Here is a 20493-nt window from a genome sequence, read left to right on the forward strand (position 1 = left end):
CAAATTAAAATATCACTTTCTCTTACGTCTCCTTCTACTACTATTACTACTCTACTACTATTACAATTATTACATTATCCAATCACATCCCTATATGATTCTTTTCTTATCAGGATATTGACAATTACAAAAAAAAAAAAAACTATGTTATATTTTTCTTTAATATTTTCAATAGATTACAGTCTTATAAACCAATAAACTCAGCAAACATCGTTTTAAAACTGAGTGGCTTGCAATATCCATGATGGATGATGAATAAACCAAGAAAACTTTTAAGATTAGGGGGGAGAAAATTGACAAAAACATCTCATTTGATAAAATTCATAGTCCATATACATATCACACAGCTACCTTACAAAACAGTATATTTTCTATTTTCCCAACCAACCCCAAATAGGTCCATCTGAGTCAGCTTCGCCTCCTCAGACATTACAACTTAACATCGATCAAACTAAAAAAAAAAGTATTTTTTTTTTATTTATTTATTCACATTCTTTTTTTTCTCTTTCTTTCGTTCAAAATCTCTGCTAACAAGATTTTAAAAAGTACGTAAAACTATCATCATCTTTATATTTCATATTTATATAATAAAAAAGCATGTTTTCCACGTCAGCATCTCCAGTCCAGTCTGACTTCGCCAGGTCCCACAATGTGCTGACTAGGCTTCCTGAAAGAAACGATGTGGCTACCGGCCATGAAGGCGGTCACACGCTCCGACACCCTGATGTCTTCCATCTTCAGCTCCTGCAATCTCCGCACGTATTCAGGCACGTGCTGTAGGTCCCACACGACCCCGACCCCACCCGGCTTCAAAACCCTCACCAGCTCCCCCATCACCCTCATCCTCTCAGCTGCGGCCTCCACCGTCCGATGCCCGTACTCCTTCCCTACGGTGTGCACGAATGCAGCGGATACCACCACGTCGAAGTAGTTGTCCCCGAACGGCAACCTCCTCGCATCACCCTCTCGGCACGTGACGTACTCCCCCACCCCTTCCATCTTCGCGGTTCGGAGCGTCGACAGTGTCGTCCTCTTCGACCGGTCCAGACCCACGACCCGACCCGAACTCCCTTCTTTCTTCAGCTGGGTCGCCACTGCGTTTAGCAGTATCCCTCTGCCGCATCCGAGGTCGAGGGCCAGTTTGACCGTTGACCAGTTGTTGACGGAGTTGACCATCCGCTGTGCCATGTCGTAATGGAGCGGGAGGGAGGAGTAGAAGAAGTTGGCGGAGGCGAAGAAGAGGCAGATGGCGGAGATCGCCGTGACGGAGCCTGAGAAGCCGGCGGCGAAGCGAGCGGCGCTGCTTGGAACGGCGGCGAGGGAGAGGAGGTGCTCGAAGAAATGGCAGATGGGGTTGAAGTAGAAGAGGTAGAGGACGGAGAGGACGGTGAAGAGAATGGCTTGGAACAGGAGGAAAAGTACGGTCTGCCATTGGTCCACGCCGTAGATCGAGTAGATCTGAGTCCACTCTCTTCCTGTTGTGGCTGATTTCCCCATTTTCATGGGCTTTTAGACTGACTAATTTTTTACTGTTGCGAAAGACGTCGTAAAATGGAGCTTCAAAAACTCGCTGGGAGTGTACTGGGTGGTTGTTGAGAAACAGAGCAGCCTTTTAAGCTCGAACCATGATGTTTTTTTTTTCTGATTGTGAACAGATACAATTCAACCCTGTGTTGAATGCGAAATCTGCAATTGGAAGAAGACTTTATATAAGCGAACGAAATGGCAAACCACCGTACAAGAAACTAAATGAAGACAACCCAGTAATGTGTATAGAACAATTCAGCCGATCCAAGCTGAATTTTTCTATTACTCAAACCGGGAATTGAAAATCCCATATTGGAAATTTCTCTCTGTTTTCGTTTAATACAGCTTTCTCAGCAACAAGACAGACCCACCCAGCGTACAAATATACACTGCGGTTCTGTTTACTTACATTAACGAAATTTCTTTTCCTTACGCCGCTGATGAAGCTCAGATCCACTGACTGTAGACAAGATTTTGGATCGATCCAACACGGAAAGAAATGGGTACAGAGAAAAAAGCTATTTTTTCCTTTTTGCCTTAAACAAGCAATTTGTCATTCGCAGCGAGAGAGAGTTGCAACAATAAATCTGCAAAATGTCAGGCCTGAAGCTTAAGAAGGAGATGATGATGATGATAAGACTGTCATCAGCTTCCAGCTATTTTGACGCGCTTTCGTTCGTCGGCTTTCGTTCAAATTTTATTGAAAAAGAGAAAATAAAAGGTAGGGACTTTGGGTTCCGAGAAAAAAAAAAACCAATATCGTTTTACTACTAAACTCGCACTCTCTCTCTCTCAGTGGGTTTGTGGTTGTAAATGTACGGAATTTAATAAAGAGAGGGAAAGAGAAAGCAGAGTTGATTGGTTTGTGGGATTCTGGTATGTATAGTAATAGCGAGCGAGAGAATGAGTGAGGGTGTTTGGGGAATTTCCACATGGTGACCAGTTCAGCAGGTTGCTTGACTTTTTGGGTAATGGAGATTTATTCAACCGAAATTTTTGAAAATCTTTGCGAGGATAAAGAAAACAAAATCAAGGGGCAAAATTAGGTGTGCTTTGATGGAAATTTTTAAATTTTAAGCTATATTTGAGGTTACCAAAATAGGTAAAATCTTATTCACCCAAAAAAAAAAAATTTATATTAAAAAAAAAAGTAAAGCTTTAATAGTAAAAATATCAAAGTAAAAGTTACGGAGAGTCTTTAAATCTGTGGATTCGTTATGCAACCTAAAAAGCAAAAAATGATTCACCAAAAATTAAAATAAAATAAAAAAGCAAAAAGTGACTTGTCACCAAAATTTTTATATATCTAAAAAAAAAAATCTCGCAGTAAATTTTTCGTTGGCATGAAAAAGTAACTTGCGAAAATTTATTTTCTCAGGTTTTAACTTGCAGCGTCCCACTTTCTCTTCACACCATAAATAGTATAAATTATTAATTATAAATAAATAGATAAAGAAAAAATAGCGGTTACATTATTTTCTTGATATTAGCGGTTACGTTATTTGGAATTTAATTTTTTGATATATATATATATATATAGAATTTTATTTTTTTTAGTTTTTTTTTTTTTGGAGAAGACAGTTCAACGGAAAATGATTATAATTTACGTTTTTATATTTTGTATATAAGGAACTTTAATTAATTCACATATTTAATGATTAGACAAAAGTAGTTTAGTAAAATACGGTAATTACGTTATGTGCATTTTTTTCTATTTGCACAAAATTCTAAATGAAGTTTTAATCATGTGAAGCTTATACATACCTATGTTTTCTAGTATATTAATGGTAAAGAATCAAAAGCATTTGTGGTAGGTAGAGTTATGGTAGCTAAGAGTACTATTAATGCATAATTTAGGTAATTTTTTTTGTTTTAGTTAAAATATAATTGAGGAAAATTGGTTTATATATAGATAGGTCATTTTTGTGAAAAACGAGTAGATTGCTTGTAGATTTATACCAAATTATAATGATAATTTTGTATACCGTTTCTTAATGAGATTTTCATGCAAAGCAAACTGAATGATTCAAAATTGAAAGATTGCTTAAAATGCCAATCCAAGTTGTTTTTTTTTTTTTTTTTTTTTTTTTTTTTTTTGAGTGTTTGAATTGGCTCCTCGTTTTCTTTTTGTTTCTAATATTCTTTCCTTTTATATATAGGAGAAGTATTACTAATTGTTTAAGAGACAATATAATTGGTATCTCGGTAGATATCCTTGTCCAAGGCATCGAAATTTGGGTCATAAATTCAAAAGGTAATTGTCCTAAACCTTTAATAAATCATGCTATAAAAAGTGATTTGTCATATTCCTCGAAACCAAAATGTTGGGTTAAGAAGCTTTAATATTTTGAAGCTTTTGAAGGGTTTTTGAAACCTCAAACATTGTGAAGGGTTTAAAAAAGAGAAGACTCGTTCTTGTTTTGTTTAGTCCAAGAGCTAAATTTAAAAAAAAAAAGAAAAAAGAAAAAATGACTACTCTCATTCGAATCCAATTGCTTCTTCTTTTTTTTTTTTTTTTAAATAAAAATAAAACCAACAAGTCCATTATTTCCGCACAAGTTTTGCGAATAGAAAGGGTCGTGGGTGTGTACCAATTCATTAGCATGGAACATCTTATTTTTCAAAAGAAATTCTTTTGGTAAAAGAATTAGATTTTTTCTTTTGTAGTATGAAAGCGGTAAATATGGTAAATATCCTATGATGCTATTAGGAAGCATTTTTCTTTTTCAAAAAAAAAAAAAAATTTGATATTGTATTCCAGTGCATCAACATTATCTTTTCTTTATTTATGGTATTGATGTTAGCAAATTCAATGGTATTACTCATATTTTTTTCACAAGATAAAAACAAATAAGCGTACTATGCGCATCTACTTAAGGTAAAAAGCTTAATATTTTTCAGTTTTAGATTAAAAAAAAAATTGAGACTCACATATAAAAACAAATAAAATGAAACAATTAAGTTTATCCTAAATATTCTTAAAAAAAAGAAAATTCCAAGAACATTCATCACACTTCTTTTCACAATTCAATGCCAACCACTGAATTTGTATACCCGTAGCACTCTGATTGGAGCTAATTAAACCAGCTTGTTTTATTTAAAACTTTGAAAGTATAAAACATGTTCAAAAAGGCTTTGGGGGTAATGCTAAATCAGCTCCGCAAATCATGGAACAGGAAAATCTGGACCGTACAACATGACAAACCACGTTGGAACTTTGGGATCGACGTAGTTGGGAGGGGAAAGCTTTATTACTAATTTGACCCAAAAAACTCTCACTTGCCTCCACCACTGTCTTGTTCTCTTCCTCTGCTCCCTTGATATCAGGCCATAAAGTCCAAGCGTTTCTCTCACTGGTCATATACCTGTATTTCCCAAATTGCCCTTTGCATGGTCCCATTGCTCTTTTTTTATTTTTTATTTTTAATCTCACCCCTTGCTTTTTTTTTTTTTCTTTTTTGTTTTAAGAGAAAGAAAATATTTTTGGGTAACCACTCTTCAACTTTCCTTTTAATAATCCCTTAATAAATGTTATTCTTCTTTATTGGTCAGAGTTTATAAGATAATATTCAAATTCTGACTTTTGTCAAGATGCCTAAGGAGACTAAAAAAAGATGGTAGAATTGCTTTTCCTTTCATTATAGAGAGCATAGGCACAAAGTTTCAATTTAACATATTTTATACAATGTGAAATTATAACAAACTTGGCATGTAGGAGTTGTCCATTGAAAATGGTGTGCCTCTAGGAAGACCTAAACGGGATGGATTCTTGTCTCATTCAGATAGTTATTGTCCACCAAACCATAAGTGGAACCTTGCTGCATACTTACTACTTAATTATAACTCTTTGGAAGTACCATTTTCCATGCATACAAATTTCATTGAACAAAAAATTGAAATTTTTTTATTTATTTTTCCAAATATCTATTTTTTTTTTAAATAAAAAGCTTTAGCTTTAGTGTTAACTAATGTAGGAGCGAGGCAACTTTTTTTTTTTTTTTCCAAAATCACAATTGTTAGTTGACAAAAAAAACATTTTGTAATTGTTATGAGAGATACAATTAACTCTAATCAATTATTTAAAATTAAATTCAAAAGTATACTTTTTTTTTCAAATAAATCCTAATAGTTAATAATTTATACATTTATCTTGGATTTTATTTGAAAAATACAACATTGATACCTAACAAGATCTAAGTTTGTGTTATATATTGCACTTGCATCAAAATAGCTAGTTTACTATCTAAATAATTAGATATATGATTGGGAGTTTAGAGTAATTTGGATAATTCAATCCTTGTTAAGTCATGCATTGAAGCTAAAGCAGAAAGAAAATTATTTTAATTTGGCTCCTAATAAATTTAAAAAATAAATTAAAAAATCCCTAATTATAATTTAGGGTGGAGTTGAATTTTTATGATATTTTTATTGGAATGAGAAAATTTAAAAAAAAAAAAAGGGGGGAAGGGCAAAGTTGTCCAAAGGATGGAGTAGTGGAAGGAAAAGACCAAAATAGTGATATAGTTGAAGGGAAAATGAAAAGTCATAATAGAATTAAATTAGAAGTGGGGCCTACTTTGTCTTTAACAAAAAAGTGAGTGGGTCCCATTTTGTTATCTCAAAGAAGAGGAACGCGGGAATGACAGTCCGAAAGGGACTGATTGAGGAAGCCACGAACTCAGACCGCTACGTACTTAAGCACCGACTAATTCATATAAAGTGCTCTCCGACACAAACTTTAATCTAATTCGTAAATATGTGCCTCTCCTCCTGCCCTTTCAATTATTCCCTGCTTATACCTCTAATTGCCTCTTTGTGTTTCCTTCTGAACCTTTGATTTTTTTTTTTTTTTTTTTTGCCCTTTCCTTTCTTATCTTTATTTTTCAAGTTTCGTATTTTTCATCATGTAATACTATTATATATATATATATATATAGATATATCACGAAAGACTTATTTTTTACATTGAAATAGGTTGGACTATTTAAAAAATATATACAATAATTTAAGTCAAAATCAATTTAATTTCATTTAATATATAGATACCATTATAAGAAATTTTTCAACCTCATTAAATTACGAAATTCAAATTCAGATACTGTATATCTATTTTTTTACAATAATTTACTTTTATGCTGGAATATATTTATTAAAAATTATATACCTATAAATGTATCAAATGCTAAAGATTGTCAATTAGTAATTTAATTTTAAGCAGTTAATTAAAATTTCATTTATAACATGAATCATGTTAATAAATTTTTTATTTCATATTGGAAACATATTTTCAATATCATAATTATATATATGCGCATAAATTATTTTGGTTTTGTTTAATATAGTTGTAGCTTAGTTATAATATATATATATATATATATATATATATAGTTGTAGTTTCTAACATAATACGCTTTTGCTGTAAAAATAATCAACTGAAGTTTTCCTAAGCAACACGTTTCTACCTTTCTATTCTTTATCGATCAAACAAATGGCTTAATAACAGTATCCTCTAACCACTTTCTTGATATTATGCAATTCCATCCACTGTCCTCATTGTTTCCGGTACACTCTAAATTAATATATATATATATATATATATATTTCTTTTAAATGTATAACTATGGGTTTGCCTTTAGGGCACTAGTATATAAAAATATATATATATATATTGTATATACTTTTGACTTTCCAATCTCTCATGGCTAGAAGAAACAACAAAATTTTGTAAACAATGTAATTGTGTAGTTGTTCTAGAACTAAAATTTTTGTAAATCAATTGCAAGTCAAAAGAGGACAAACTTCTAGATGTTTACAATTGTAATATTTTGCAATTTTGCGTATTATATTATGATTGATAGTAGTAGCTACAATAAGAGAGGCAGCACTAGCATTTGAATAAGGAGGGTGAGTGTTTCATTAACAAACCCCCTCAAAAAAAAAAAAAAAAGAAAAAAAAAAAGGAGGGTGTGTATTTTTTTTAAGAAAAATAATTAATTTGTTGTTAATTAGGTAGGTATGTTCTATCGGTAGAAGGACCATCCCTAGTTGGAGTCAAAATGGATGCTACGTACATTTCTTCTCTCTCTCTTCTTTTCTTTTTTGTTTTTTTGTTTTTAGGTAAATACCTTTCTTATTTCTCACATTTATACGGAAGAGCTAATCAAAATGGCTTTCCTAGCGCCCACCATTTTGGTGGGTTTGTGAGATTCTCGCCTACAGCTTTGGGTACAATCAATTAGTCTCCAATTAACTACCAGAACGTGGAAATTCAATTCACCAACAAAAGATGGACATTCACAAATTAAAGAATATATATATATATATATATATATATATATATATATATAAATATATTTGAAAAAAAAACTATAAGAAAAGATAGAGAGAGAGAGAGAGAGAAATTCAATTCACCAATAAAAGATGAATATTCACTAATTAAAGATATATATATATATATATATATATATATATATTTTTAAAAAAACTATAAGAAAAGAGAGAGAGGGAGAGAGAGAGAGAGAGAGAGATTATGTTAATTAGTGCTACAAGAAAATTGAATGCCACTGAAATAATCTACGTCCATATAAGATAACATGGATAATGGGACCGTTTCATCTCTCTCTCTCTCTCTTTTTAATCTTAATTATTTGAATATTGTCAAATAATGCATGGCTTCTTTTTTCCTTCCTTTTTCTTTTTTGTCCATTAGTCTCACTCTCGTGCTACACTTCTTTTTTTTTTTTTTTTTATATATATTCTGCTTTTCTAAGGTGCATCACACCATATTTTCATAGCTGATTAATTTTGAAAAATATATGCCCTTATTCACACTCACACATGATCTTTATCCCTTAATTAGTATTGTACAAGGTCGTTTAGTACATTGAATCTCAAAAGTGGAGCAAAAAGATTCATAGAATGACAATTAACATAGATTTAAGTCCTGGAATATCAATATTAGTTAAATTAAACCAATCAGTTAAAAAAAAATTAAAAAAAAGAGAAAAATAGAAACAAAAGCCAAAAAACCTCGCAGCTCAGTTATATACAGGGCAAATGCAATATATATTCCTTCGTTGGGTGGTCTGTCCAATAATGAAAAGAATGGGATAAGGTGGGGGCCTTCAATTATTAAATTGAATAACATAATGATGATGGACGTTTCTAATTTTTACATTATTTTTTTGTAGGACTCGTTGATCCCACCACCGGCTGTGCAACACAGCCCCAGTTTTTTGTAACTTCTTCTGTTAATGCAACTCGATCGGTACTCAAACTGATCTGATCAGATTCTGCCACTACAAAATAATTTAATTTCATCGATATTTTAAATCCAAGTCCAACACCTTCACCTTCTAGCAGGAATGAAACGACTACATATACATATAGCTCACACAACGAAACTACCCTACTTCAATTTCTTCTTTTTTTTTTCTTTTTTTTTTTTGTGTCTTTTTTTCTGAAGAAACCCCACTTCATTTTTGTTCCTGCTAACTGCAGTTTTGTTCTTATATGTTTTCATATCTTTACAAGGTTTCCACATGGTACCATTTATTTCCACTCTTTTTTTCCCCTCAAATTCTTTTGTTTCAATTAAATATGTATATGAAATATATAATCACAGTTAATTAATCCTCAAAACGAAAGTTAAAAATAAAATAAAATAAAATAAAATATTGTCATGGTCCCGGAATAGTTTTAAGCTTGCCCTTTAATTATGGAGCATATTATTATATTGTTAAACTCTGCTTAGCAATAAAACCATTGTCGGAAGTTGGAACTCAAATCTATAACATGCTTCAAAAGTCTCCTTATATAATGAAAAAAAAAATAATTTTGATGCTCCACTTTTTTTTTTTTTTTTTTTGGTAAAATAATTTTGATACTTCACTGGGAGAGTAGACAACGGCTCAAGACATGGGATGGTGTTGATCATACAGCTATTCGTGTTCCAATTGATTTCGATTCATTATATCAAAATATTGGGAAAACCCATTGTTTGTAACATGTTAAATTAATATTTTAATTCCTATGTTTGAAGGACTAAATAAATAACAAAGAATTCTCTTCTCTTTTTCTGAGATCAAGAATTCTCCTCTTAAAGCGTGTTGAGAATCACTGTAATATTAAATGCTAGCTAGGGATTATTAATTTTTTTCGTTTGAGGAATTTTTTTTATTAATTTTGTTTTGTTCTAAAAAAATATAAAACAATGAAAATGTATGAATTATGAAGTTAGAATGAAATATAAAACGTTGCAATTTTCAAATTCAATTCATATATCTTGATTAATTTCTATCTATATGTACATGGGGGAAAAGATGAAGAATAATATTTATTATTTCTTTTTTTTTTTTTTAAGAAAAGATTTCTTATTTATTAAGAAATAAAGAAACAACACACAAAATAAAAATACATATTGCAATTTTACACAAAACAGTCTCAAAAACATGTTGGACATTTTCTCAAAAAGTCAATTTATAACATCTTACTTTTAGTCGAACATGAATGGATTATAACCAAACAAATGGGCTGACAAGAATTACGTCATTGGATACTTCGTGCATAAAGTTCTTCAAGTATAGTTTTTCATTTTATTTTTATTTTTATTTTTTTGGAGATAAATATTGTTGAGATAATATTTTATTCATAGTCCTAGATGTACGACTAAGCCAAAAAAAAAACAAAAGAAGAAGAAGAAGAAACTCACACACACATATATAAAATTAATTAGATTCTCTCTCTGCCGCCTTTAATACTATTATCTTTTATATTATTTTATTATTCTCTTATGTAAGACTTTGTCTTCTACATAGAAGTAATTTGAAATCTCCTTTTTTTAAAAAAAAAGAAAAAAAAAAAGAAATTTGATTTGTAAACAGGGGGGTTGGAAAAAGATTCGCAATGTGCTTGTGGCTATGACTAATTTATAGTTATTAGTCCTAGCTAAAAAATAATAATAATTATTATTATTATTATTATCAGTTAAATAATTCCAATGATCATTACAAAGCTTTGATTTTGGAGTTTCTGTCACATCTCCAGCTAGCGGCCACTTTTTAAGGTTTTTGTTATATATATAACCTTTGGTTTCACCCTAAAATAATAATTATAGCTAGCTAACTAGCTAGAAATATCATTAAATTTTTAATGCAATGTGCAAATATTTACGTTCACACATACATGCATATATATATATGTAAGTAAAAAATGAAAATAAATAAATTACGATGGATAAACTTATTACAATAATATTTTTCACACTACTTTTGCACATGCAATTAACAATGAACAAAGACTATATCCAAGATTTATGCCATGTCCTTGGAAGAAAATGTCTTCAGCTAAAACCCAGTCTAATCCTTTCAAATTAATTATTTTGGTAAAAATGAAGTATGTGTGTGTGTGTATATATATATATATATATATATATTTCCTTTCATGAAGGTGGCATTTGTTGTTAACTCGAATAACTTTTTTGTTATCATGCTATGAAACCTGAATAAGACCGAATTGTACTTTTTTTCCAAATTTATTCAAAAACAAGATAGATGATGATGACGAGGCTCCGTGTGCGATTGAAAAAGTAAACTACGGGCATATATATGGAATTGGATGGTTCCAAATTTGAGAGCTGCCTAATATCTATGAAACTCCTGTATATATAAATATACAACCCAACCATTCCTAACATTGACTTTTTGTAAATTAATCTCTTCATTCTATCCAACTGGTAATATTCAATTTTAAATAATATATATATATAATTAATTCAAATCAATTTGTCAAATAAAGGATATTTGTTTTATTTTATATAAAATTGTAAGAACAATATGCTGCATATATAAATATGTATATAAAATTAGTGGCCTGCCTTTTCAACCTCTGTCCATTATCTGTAGCTGGATTTGGAACTTGGAAGGAAAAAGTCAGATGGAAATGAAACTGTGGAATTTTGGAGTCTTGGGGTAATGGTTGGACATTTTCTATCTTTGCTTGTTACATTAATTCATGGAAACGTTCCAAGCAACTTTCCATTATTTTCTTTCACCAAAAAAAAAATTAAATAAATAAATAAATCTTTAATTCATTCATTCTTCTCCATATTGTGTTTGTTTTATAGGGTTGTATAGTTGACCATTCAGAAGGCCCAGCTAATTTGTACAAGGCCTAGAATCTTTTGGCCCAGAAATTTCATAATCAGACTGTCATAGAATTATGGAGGGAACCTTCTTTATAGGGAAAGTGTTGGAAAAGTTTGTCTACTACAAGATGAACAGGTTAATAAAAGTTTGGGACGATGGAGTTTATGAACTGAGATTTCAATGCAACCAAAGATCAAAAAGATAGGCTTTCTTCATTTTGGGCTATCTTGGGTCCATTTTTTTATAAATGGGCTTGAGATTGGGACCAAAGTTAGTATGGTTGACAGATGAGTTCAGTCAACCCTTAAAAAGCAGCTACAAGTATAGGAAGGTGGCCTGAACCTTCCAGCCTCTTAACAAGGATCTTTGCAGTCACTTGCAGCGAAAAAGTTGTGGTAGTTGGTAAACATGCATTCTTTGGAATATTTCATCTGTTTTTATTATCAGCTTCTTCTTTGGAGTTTTTACTTGCTTTCTTCCAAGAGCTTTGAGAACAGCATCACTGGGTTGCTTCCCCTTTTGCTCTCTTTCAAAGGTAATTGACTCTTTTTTTTGCTCTTGGTTTCAAATTTTGTGGTTCTTGTTTGGGTGAATATGTTAGTTTTGCATGTTGAATTTGGATAATAAGTTCCTGAATCGTGTTGAATAAGAACTTACTGGGTCCATGCAGAGTTCTAGATTGCTTTTTCCTGGTTATCTTTTGACTGAAGTACATCTTCTGCCATTGTTAGATTTTAGTGGCTGGGAAATTATGAAATTTTGATCATGGAGCATGTTAGGATCTATTCTGAGCTGTTTCTGGAATTTTAGTCCATAAAACCTAGTTGTAGTTCAGAAGCCCAAATTAACTTTTTCACTCTTTTTTTTTTTTTTTGGCTTTTAAGGAATATTTTTTTCTGGATGAATTATGTGTAGATTTGGCAACCAATTACTTAGTCACTTAAAGTGAATAAAAATGGTATTAAGGAATAAAGGCCAACTGATTATGATTATGTTGCTGTAGCTTTGATCGTTAATGTCAAGTTAGCATCCCTTTTCTATAAGCAGAATAATGGAAGCATGTATGATTTCTCAACCCCTGTTCTCAAATATTGTCAAAAATATATCAATTCTTGTACATTTGCATTTTTTATTCTGTCCTTTCTTTATAAAAGTTTCACCAGGTTAAGTACCTGAATTTGGTTGTTTTGAACTTCTTTATATGTGTTGTATCTTTTGCCCTCACAAGGAAACATTGAGGAGCACTTAGTGCTAAGGCTTTTGAATCTTCTATTTGATCTTTTGAGGTTTACAGTACTTGTCATTTTTGTAAATAATCCTTATATACTGGAGACTTCGTCGACCCTCATTAAAGTGTTATTGGTAGTTATATGCCTCCATTTTCCTTATCTTTGTGTTATCATCGTTCATGGGTGTGCTATGCTAAACTGATGAGCTAACAACCCGTATATCTCCTTAGTTGCACCTTTGGATGTGGATATTCTGTCAAAGAAGAGGCAATTAGCATCTCTTAGTTAAAAGAGTTGTAGATTGATTGCAATTAAACAAAACTAGCAAAAAGAAGTCAATTGAAGTATTCAACTTGGTCCAAGCCATTTTTACCTTTTAAACATTATTTCAGTTTATGCAATCTACAAAACTAACGTAAAAGAAGTCAAATGAGGTATTCAACTTGGTCCAAGCCATTTTTACCTTTTAAACATTATTTCAGTTTATGACTGAACACGATAATATTTTAGATACACTAGTATTTGTGCTTGATATTTCAAGAACTTATTATTTGGTTACATAAGATATCCTGTGTCATTCTTCTTGCATATAAATATCTGCTTCTGTAATTTTTCTGATGATTTATAAAATTTTCGGATTGACAGCTGACACGTAGATACCAATCTTCGACACTTGCTAAGTAGTGTTAAAGTGAGCAATCAACATGGAAATCTTGGCACTTTTGGCATTGAGTTTCGGGATTCATTATTTTGATTTACCAGCAAAAGTTGAAAAGGTTAGGGACATATGGAGATTCATCGGGGAGTTTCCTGAATGGCTAAACTATCACAAACAGCTTGAAGAGAAAGGAAAAACTCTTAAAAGAAAAGTGGAAACTTTGTGCTCTCTAGAGGATGATATTAACACAGAAGTAGAGAGTGCTCTCCGTCAACCGGGGAAGAAGCGGAAGCGTGAAGTTGAGAATTGGTTGTGGGATGTACAAAGAAAGAAAAACGATGTTGTAAGCATAGAACAGCGGATTGGAGAAAGAAGATTTTTCTCATTTCCATTGTTGGATAAACGAGTTGAGAAGTATATTCAAGACATAGATGAGCTTTGCGAGCGGTGTAACTTTTCTGATGGACTGCTTCTTGATACACATATAAAAAGAAGAGAGCCATTCCCAACAGCAATGTTGGAGGGTCATACGTCACGTACAATTATCGAATCAATTTGGCAATGGTTGGTTAGTGATGAGGTATCAAGAATTGGAATTCATGGTGTGGAGGGAGTTGGGAAAACGGCAATCTTGACACGTATCCATAATCTGATATTAGAACATTTCCCTACTTTTGAGCATGCTTATTGGGTCACTGTTTCACAGAATACCAACATTCATGATTTACAGGATACAATTGCAAAAGAGATTGGTTTATATCCCCTGAATGAGGAAGACACAAGAAAAAGAGCAGCAAAGTTATATAATGCACTAAAAAGAAGTAAAAAGAGTGTACTCATTTTAGATGATATTTCAACACCATTAAAACCAGAAAATATTGGGATTCCTTCCGATGTCAATGCATGTAAATTGATAATGACTAGTCGATCGTTAAAAGCATGCCGCATGATGGACTGCCAAGAAACTATCGAGGTAAAGCCACTCTCTGATGAAGAAGCAGTGAACTTATTTAAGGAAATTGTTCGTCTTAGGAAAGTCCTTGCCCCAGAAATGGAAAAAATTGCAAAGCTGATTGTCAGAGAATGTGAAGGATTGCCTGGTTTTGTCCTTGAAGCTGCTCGAAGGTTGAAGGGAGTGGATGACATTAACGAGTGGATGGATGCTCTGAGTGAGGTGAGCGAGCTTAAAAAGGGGCTCATAGACTAGATAATGGTTCTCAGCCATGGAGGGTTTTGGGTTTTGCTTTTTGTATGTTTTTTTGTTTACATTTCTTATGTATCATTGATTTGAAAACTTTGAAAAAAACCAACTTTAACAGTGAAGATTTGGAGTCCATGGCATATGACTCTGGAAACATGCCAATTGAGAAATGTCACCTAAGCATAAATAAGCTCTCATACATCCAATAAACTACGTCTCTCAGGGGAAAAAAAGAAAAAAACAATGGTGCAATCATGAAAATGGATCCTTTAAAGCTCTGCATAACTCCAGATCATTTTTTTTTTTTTTTTTAATTACCATTCTAAGTATCACTAATGCCAAGCTATGTAATATACAAAGCAATATTGAAGAAATGTTAATTTGTGATCAGAGTTTAAGAATAACCCTCCTTTGACAAAGCAAAGGATGGCAATTAGGACTAACTTTTTTCAAAAAATAATTGAATACTCGCGAACGACTAATGTAATTACCGGATCATGGTTCATCATATTGTTTATTGGTAATACTGGCATGAGATATAAGTAAATAGTATATCATTTAAATAGTTTATTTAAAAAAAATAAAATGCTTCATTTGGGAAAAATAGAAGTCGTATCTAAACTCAATTCCAAAAAACTCTTTAACCTTTTTTCCTCAGCTTGATTTCAATATTAACAAAAAAAAAATATATATATATATATATATATATATATATATATATATATTTAATTAAACTGTAATTTCTATCAAATATTTTCTCAAAATTATTCTTATAAGTTAACATGTACTTATATTTAATATGTAAAACAACAGACGAAATGTTATTGTACTTAAAAACTGTCTCTAGTAAAAAATTTTAAAAAAAAAAAAAGATAACCAATGTTATACGTGGAAAAAAAAAATATATATATATATATATATGTATAAATATGACAACAACTTTAATATAAAATTTTTATTTTGGACTTTTTCTGGGGAGCTCAGGCAAAAGGCCCTGCCCTTTGCCGGCTCTGACTATATATTTGTAACTAAAATAATCCTCAGTCTACATCATGAACAATCCAACATTACAAAACCCATGTGGGTTGGCACTGGAACCTCAAGCCTCAAACACCAAGCATCAAGTCATATCTCAAAACTGGCTTAATGCCTTGATCACAAGATCTTCTCAGTAAATTGTCAAAATGGATCAGTGCAGGACATGTCAAATGAGTAAGTCAATGGTAATGCAAAATACATATCACTGCAATGCAGATGCCTTGCCCTCTTGAAAGGTATCAAATACTGCAAAAATCAGTTTTGGGAAGAAATAGAAAATCTCATTATAAGTTAGAAGAATCCCAGCTAGCATAAACAGCGTTAATGATTTTCTCATGTAGCGTTGCCCCGGAGCAAGCAATTATGCCACGATCAAGACCTTCTAAGTACACACCCTTTGAGAAATCCAGTGGGCGACCTCCAGCATCAGTTACCATACCACCAGCCTCTTCCACAATGATGACACCTGCAGCATGATCCCATATCTTCTCTTTGTATTCAGAGCTTGCAAACTTCATGAAAATTTCGGCATCTCCACGAGCTATTGCTGCATATTTCACCATGCTGTAGACACGAAGGGGCTGCTTTCTGCCATTTGAGCATCAAAATAACATTAACAAGGATCAAACTAGACATAAATAAAGCAAAACAATTGCAAAGATCCTTCTACTCAAGTGTGGCCAGGGGATTAAAGTTATAGTTGCTAAGCAAAGAAAGTGTTTAATCAGGGAATAATGAAAAAAGGAAGTAAAACTAGCTAGATTTAGTAACCTTCTTTTCACCTGCAATTACATATCAATTACAAAGTTATGCATTTATTCACCACTGTTAACCTCTTTAACTTTTCACACAATTAGCAAGTTTGATTTTTCAGTCACACAATCATCCAAATGGATAGGCAAAGCCTTAAATTTATGAATAATCAAAAGAGAAGGGAAAAAAATAAATAAATAAATAAATAGAGACATACCTAAGCCCTACACTGTGGGCAAGTCCTTCTGTGTAGGAATGATTTGAATTTGCTTTCTCAACAGGTTCACAACGAGTAGCCTGTGCTGGATCATCAATGGAAGAAACCCGAACCAATGTAGCAGAATTTGGCCATTCAAGCTTGTTTTCTCCATGAATTAATGGCTGCATCCAAGCCTTACCACTGCCTTTCATTGCATAGATCACACAACCTCTTCCCCATATATTCAAAGTCGGTTGAGACAAATTTGACATGATTTGATGTTGTTGATAATGATAATTGAGCCACTCTTTCTTTGCTGGGTAATTTGGGCATCCAAGAACTCCAATAACAACTTTTCCTTCCTCAATCAATGCTAGAGCTACAGCATACTGATCCCCACGCACAAACCCCAACGTTCCATCAACAGGGTCAAGGACCCAGTGTCTTCCTGTAGGGCCTCCACTCGAGTTGCATCGACTGATAACCTCAAGAATCTGAGTAGCCCCAAGGGCTTTCGGTGGACTTCTAAGACCATACTTGGTTGCTTCAGCTAAGCATTCATTCACAGTGTTTACAACAGCTGCCAGCAATCCTGCTGAATCAGCTCTGGACAGAGAGTTTATGTCTTCTTCAGCAATAATGGAGACATTTTCAACCCCAAAGAATTCAGATAACATCCAGCTAACGGTTGCTTGTACACTCCAATCTGTTCATGCAAAGATGTCAAATAATAGATAATCTCTAATTGGAAATAATATGACCATTTCAGTTTCTTTCACCAAAATTTTCAAGTTCAGTGCCCCTTTTAAGTAAGAACTTGAACAGCTGCTTCAACAATCCAATCTGTTCATAATCCACTTCCTCCTTATATTCACTTTGAAGTAAGAACCATGCATTCTAACACAAAAACAATAAATCGAAAGAGCTTGACATGCATTTTAATTATAGTACTGTGCCTTTTAATGTTCCCCATAACGATTGCCTTTTTAAGGGTTATAGGTCTCTGAAGGAAAAAATACAAATTTTTTTTAAAACAGGATATGTAAATCACATAAAGAGCCGTTTTATGGAAATTACATCTGATTCTTTCATTATACTTTTTCTTTGAATTCAAGACCCAACTTCACAGCCTTGTCTTGCTTAGAGCCATTAAAAAACATGAACCACAAAAGAAAAGAATCACTTTCTGAACATAATCCAGTTTCACAAATTGACTACAGTTTAAAGCAATGGTATGTGATAGAATTCCTCCAGAATATCCCATTCAGAGCTATTTGGAACCTCCAAAAAGTTCTACATTGCACGGGTTTGCCAAGAAGAAATAAAACTAAAACAGCAGTTTGAGACTAGCCAACAAAACTCAGATAGCTGCATTAGTAATTAGGCTTAACTAAATAAAACTAAAACAGCAGTTTGAGACTAGCCAACAAAACCCAGATAGCTGCATGAGTAATTAGGCTTGAATAGTTAAGCCTTCTGTTACTCCGAAATTCTGATTATATGTACAAATTATTTGTCTGATTTTTCTATCGTTCACTATCCCAGCAAACCAAAACTCAGAACAAAAGCAGAGAAGATACTAAAGGTTTATCATTCAGTCAGTTTTTTACACAAATGCATCGAATCCAAAATTTAACTTAAATAAAAAAAAATAAAAATAAAAAAAATAAAAACCACACCAATACTTCATTCAAAGAAGGCTGATAAAAATTCAATAGCCCAAATTTCCCAGAAAAAGAAGATAAAACAATATGATTGACGAGAAAGCTCATTTCATTTCAAAGTACCTGCAACCGTTACAGGAGAATCATCATCCTTAGACTTAACCTGGTCACTATTTGTCGTTGCCAAACCCTCTTGCACCTTCTGACACAGAGAGCACGCCAGGTGAACCACCCTTACGGCAACATCCAACTCCTTGGAGTACCTTCCTCCCTCCATGATTGAAAAGTTCAACAATTTTGAGCTATACCCAAATCGGGAAAAACAATAAAAACCGAAAAAAGGAACAACCTTTGAGATACCCAAGTCGGGATCCGTGAAAAAAAAAAAATTTCCTACATTCTTGTATATTGTCAAAAAAAATTTAGAGGTGAATAATGGGCTGGTAATTGTGTTATTAGTTGAAATGCTGGGCAATGGCATTTACTGGTGCATTGGGCTTTGGTATACGTGGGAGGAGAGAATAGGATTTTTGGTTGGGTTGGTAGCATTTGCGTGCGAAGAAGGGAGTGTTTGTGTCGTGGGAAAATGGGGGAAAATAAAGAAAGAAACACGAAAAAGGATGAGCGTCAAAAGTTCAGCGTAATTTTTCATCTTTCGGAGGCTTTGAATCGAGAGGACCACAGGGGTCTTTTCCCACTTCACTTTTTTTTTTTTTTTCACTTTTTCTTTGTGAAACCATGTTAAGGTCCAAAATATGATTACTTCTCGCCAATAAGATATTGCCGTGTCATGCTTTTGCGTATCGGAGTAGGGTCCACCATCGAGAAATTTAACACATGATTCAGGAAACAAAAAAAAAAAAAATCGAAACTGTTTGTCAATATTATTTGTCGGCCAAACAAGTGGTAAGTGGGCGGTAATGTATAACGTTCATCTATGTCATTATAGCCTTTTTTTTTTTATTATTACTTTAAGCGGAGGAGATTTTGTGGCTTTAAATTTCTTTTATTTTAAGATAATTTAGTTGGTCTTTTCCAATAATAGTAATAATAATGAATTGGTTTGAATTTTTGACAACTATAATTTAATAAATTTAGCTTTTTAATTCGAAAAAGAAAAAGATAGAATTAATAAATATTTGAAACATAAAATTAGTTCAATCAATCACATTTAAAGCTTAAAGAGGTTTTTAGATTTTTTTTAAGAATAATATTTTTTAACTATATATATATTTTTTATAGTTCAAAAGAAAGTTTATAGCACTTTAGTATTCTTTAATTTCAAGATTGTGCGGTACACACGCCTTCCATTTTAAAACCCTAACACATTGAACCACATATTTTTTTAAAGCTCGTGCATATTGGTGCAATTGGACCTAATGCTTAACAGAATGATAACTTCCAATCAAGTGCCCTCTTTTTCACATTTAAACATTAATTTATTTATGTTTATATTTATGCAAAGTTTGGGGTTCTAAACACCTGTAGGAATATCAAGAAACATTGTGCAAGAACCAAAGTCGCAAATGAAAATAGTCTCGGCATTCCAATGCCATTCAAGTAAGCATTCACTTCCAGTATTTATATCCAAACCTGCAACCTCTCCAGTAACTTAAAATTGTTGTTAACATCAACACGAACAGAGTGGTAATCGGATTTGAAAGGGAATTACACAAGAAAAACAAATTATGGTCAAGTTTCCTACACTACTTCTCTTTATCTTCCATTAAACAAGAAAACAAAAAAATGAGCTCATAATTAATCGAGGCTTTACGATGTGGCCAAAACATCGGTGTTACTTGAGTAAGTATTGTTTGTTTGAGGCCAATGTTTGAATGGAGAGTAAGGAACGGAGATAGACTCCTGTCATGATCATAACCATTTTCATTGTCTGCTGCATTGAGATTTGTCGTTTGCAGGCTTGGTGGTTTGTTTGTAGTGTGAGCTCCGGTTCTATCTTCAGAGCTTCAGTGAAGGGTCGGAGAAGAGAGAGTAAAGCTTATACTCCAAAAAATAAATAAATAAATAAAAATATTAGTGGTGAAAAGAGAGAACGTGAGGAAAAGAGTGGACGGAAAG

The 20493-nt window shown here is 32.7% G+C and overlaps 3 protein-coding genes across 3 annotated transcripts; 1 reads left to right on the forward strand and 2 right to left on the reverse strand.

Moving 5' to 3' along the window:
• Positions 1 to 293: 293 nt before the first annotated feature.
• LOC107429785 (uncharacterized) lies at positions 294 to 2375 on the reverse strand. The gene is made up of 2 exons (XM_016040536.4): positions 1937 to 2375; positions 294 to 1686 (listed from the first exon to the last, which is right to left on the reverse strand). The coding sequence occupies exon 2, from the start codon at positions 1501 to 1503 to the stop codon at positions 610 to 612; it is 894 nt and encodes a 297-aa protein (XP_015896022.1). The 5' UTR covers positions 1504 to 1686; positions 1937 to 2375; the 3' UTR covers positions 294 to 609.
• A 9635-nt stretch (positions 2376 to 12010) lies between these two features.
• LOC107429795 (putative disease resistance protein At3g15700) lies at positions 12011 to 14882 on the forward strand. Its single transcript, XM_016040547.4, has 2 exons — positions 12011 to 12207; positions 13547 to 14882. The coding sequence occupies exon 2, from the start codon at positions 13606 to 13608 to the stop codon at positions 14764 to 14766; it is 1161 nt and encodes a 386-aa protein (XP_015896033.3). The 5' UTR covers positions 12011 to 12207; positions 13547 to 13605; the 3' UTR covers positions 14767 to 14882.
• Positions 14883 to 15890: 1008 nt separating this feature from the next.
• LOC107429711 (PAP-specific phosphatase HAL2-like) lies at positions 15891 to 19115 on the reverse strand. Its single transcript, XM_016040453.4, has 3 exons — positions 18538 to 19115; positions 16769 to 17456; positions 15891 to 16386 (listed from the first exon to the last, which is right to left on the reverse strand). Exons 1-3 carry the CDS (start codon positions 18893 to 18895, stop codon positions 16083 to 16085), a joined length of 1350 nt encoding a protein of 449 aa, XP_015895939.3. The 5' UTR covers positions 18896 to 19115; the 3' UTR covers positions 15891 to 16082.
• Between the last annotated feature and the right edge of the window lie 1378 nt (positions 19116 to 20493).

This window comes from Ziziphus jujuba, chromosome 1 (genome assembly GCF_031755915.1).
Source record: "Ziziphus jujuba cultivar Dongzao chromosome 1, ASM3175591v1".
Lineage (NCBI taxonomy): Eukaryota > Viridiplantae > Streptophyta > Magnoliopsida > Rosales > Rhamnaceae > Ziziphus > Ziziphus jujuba.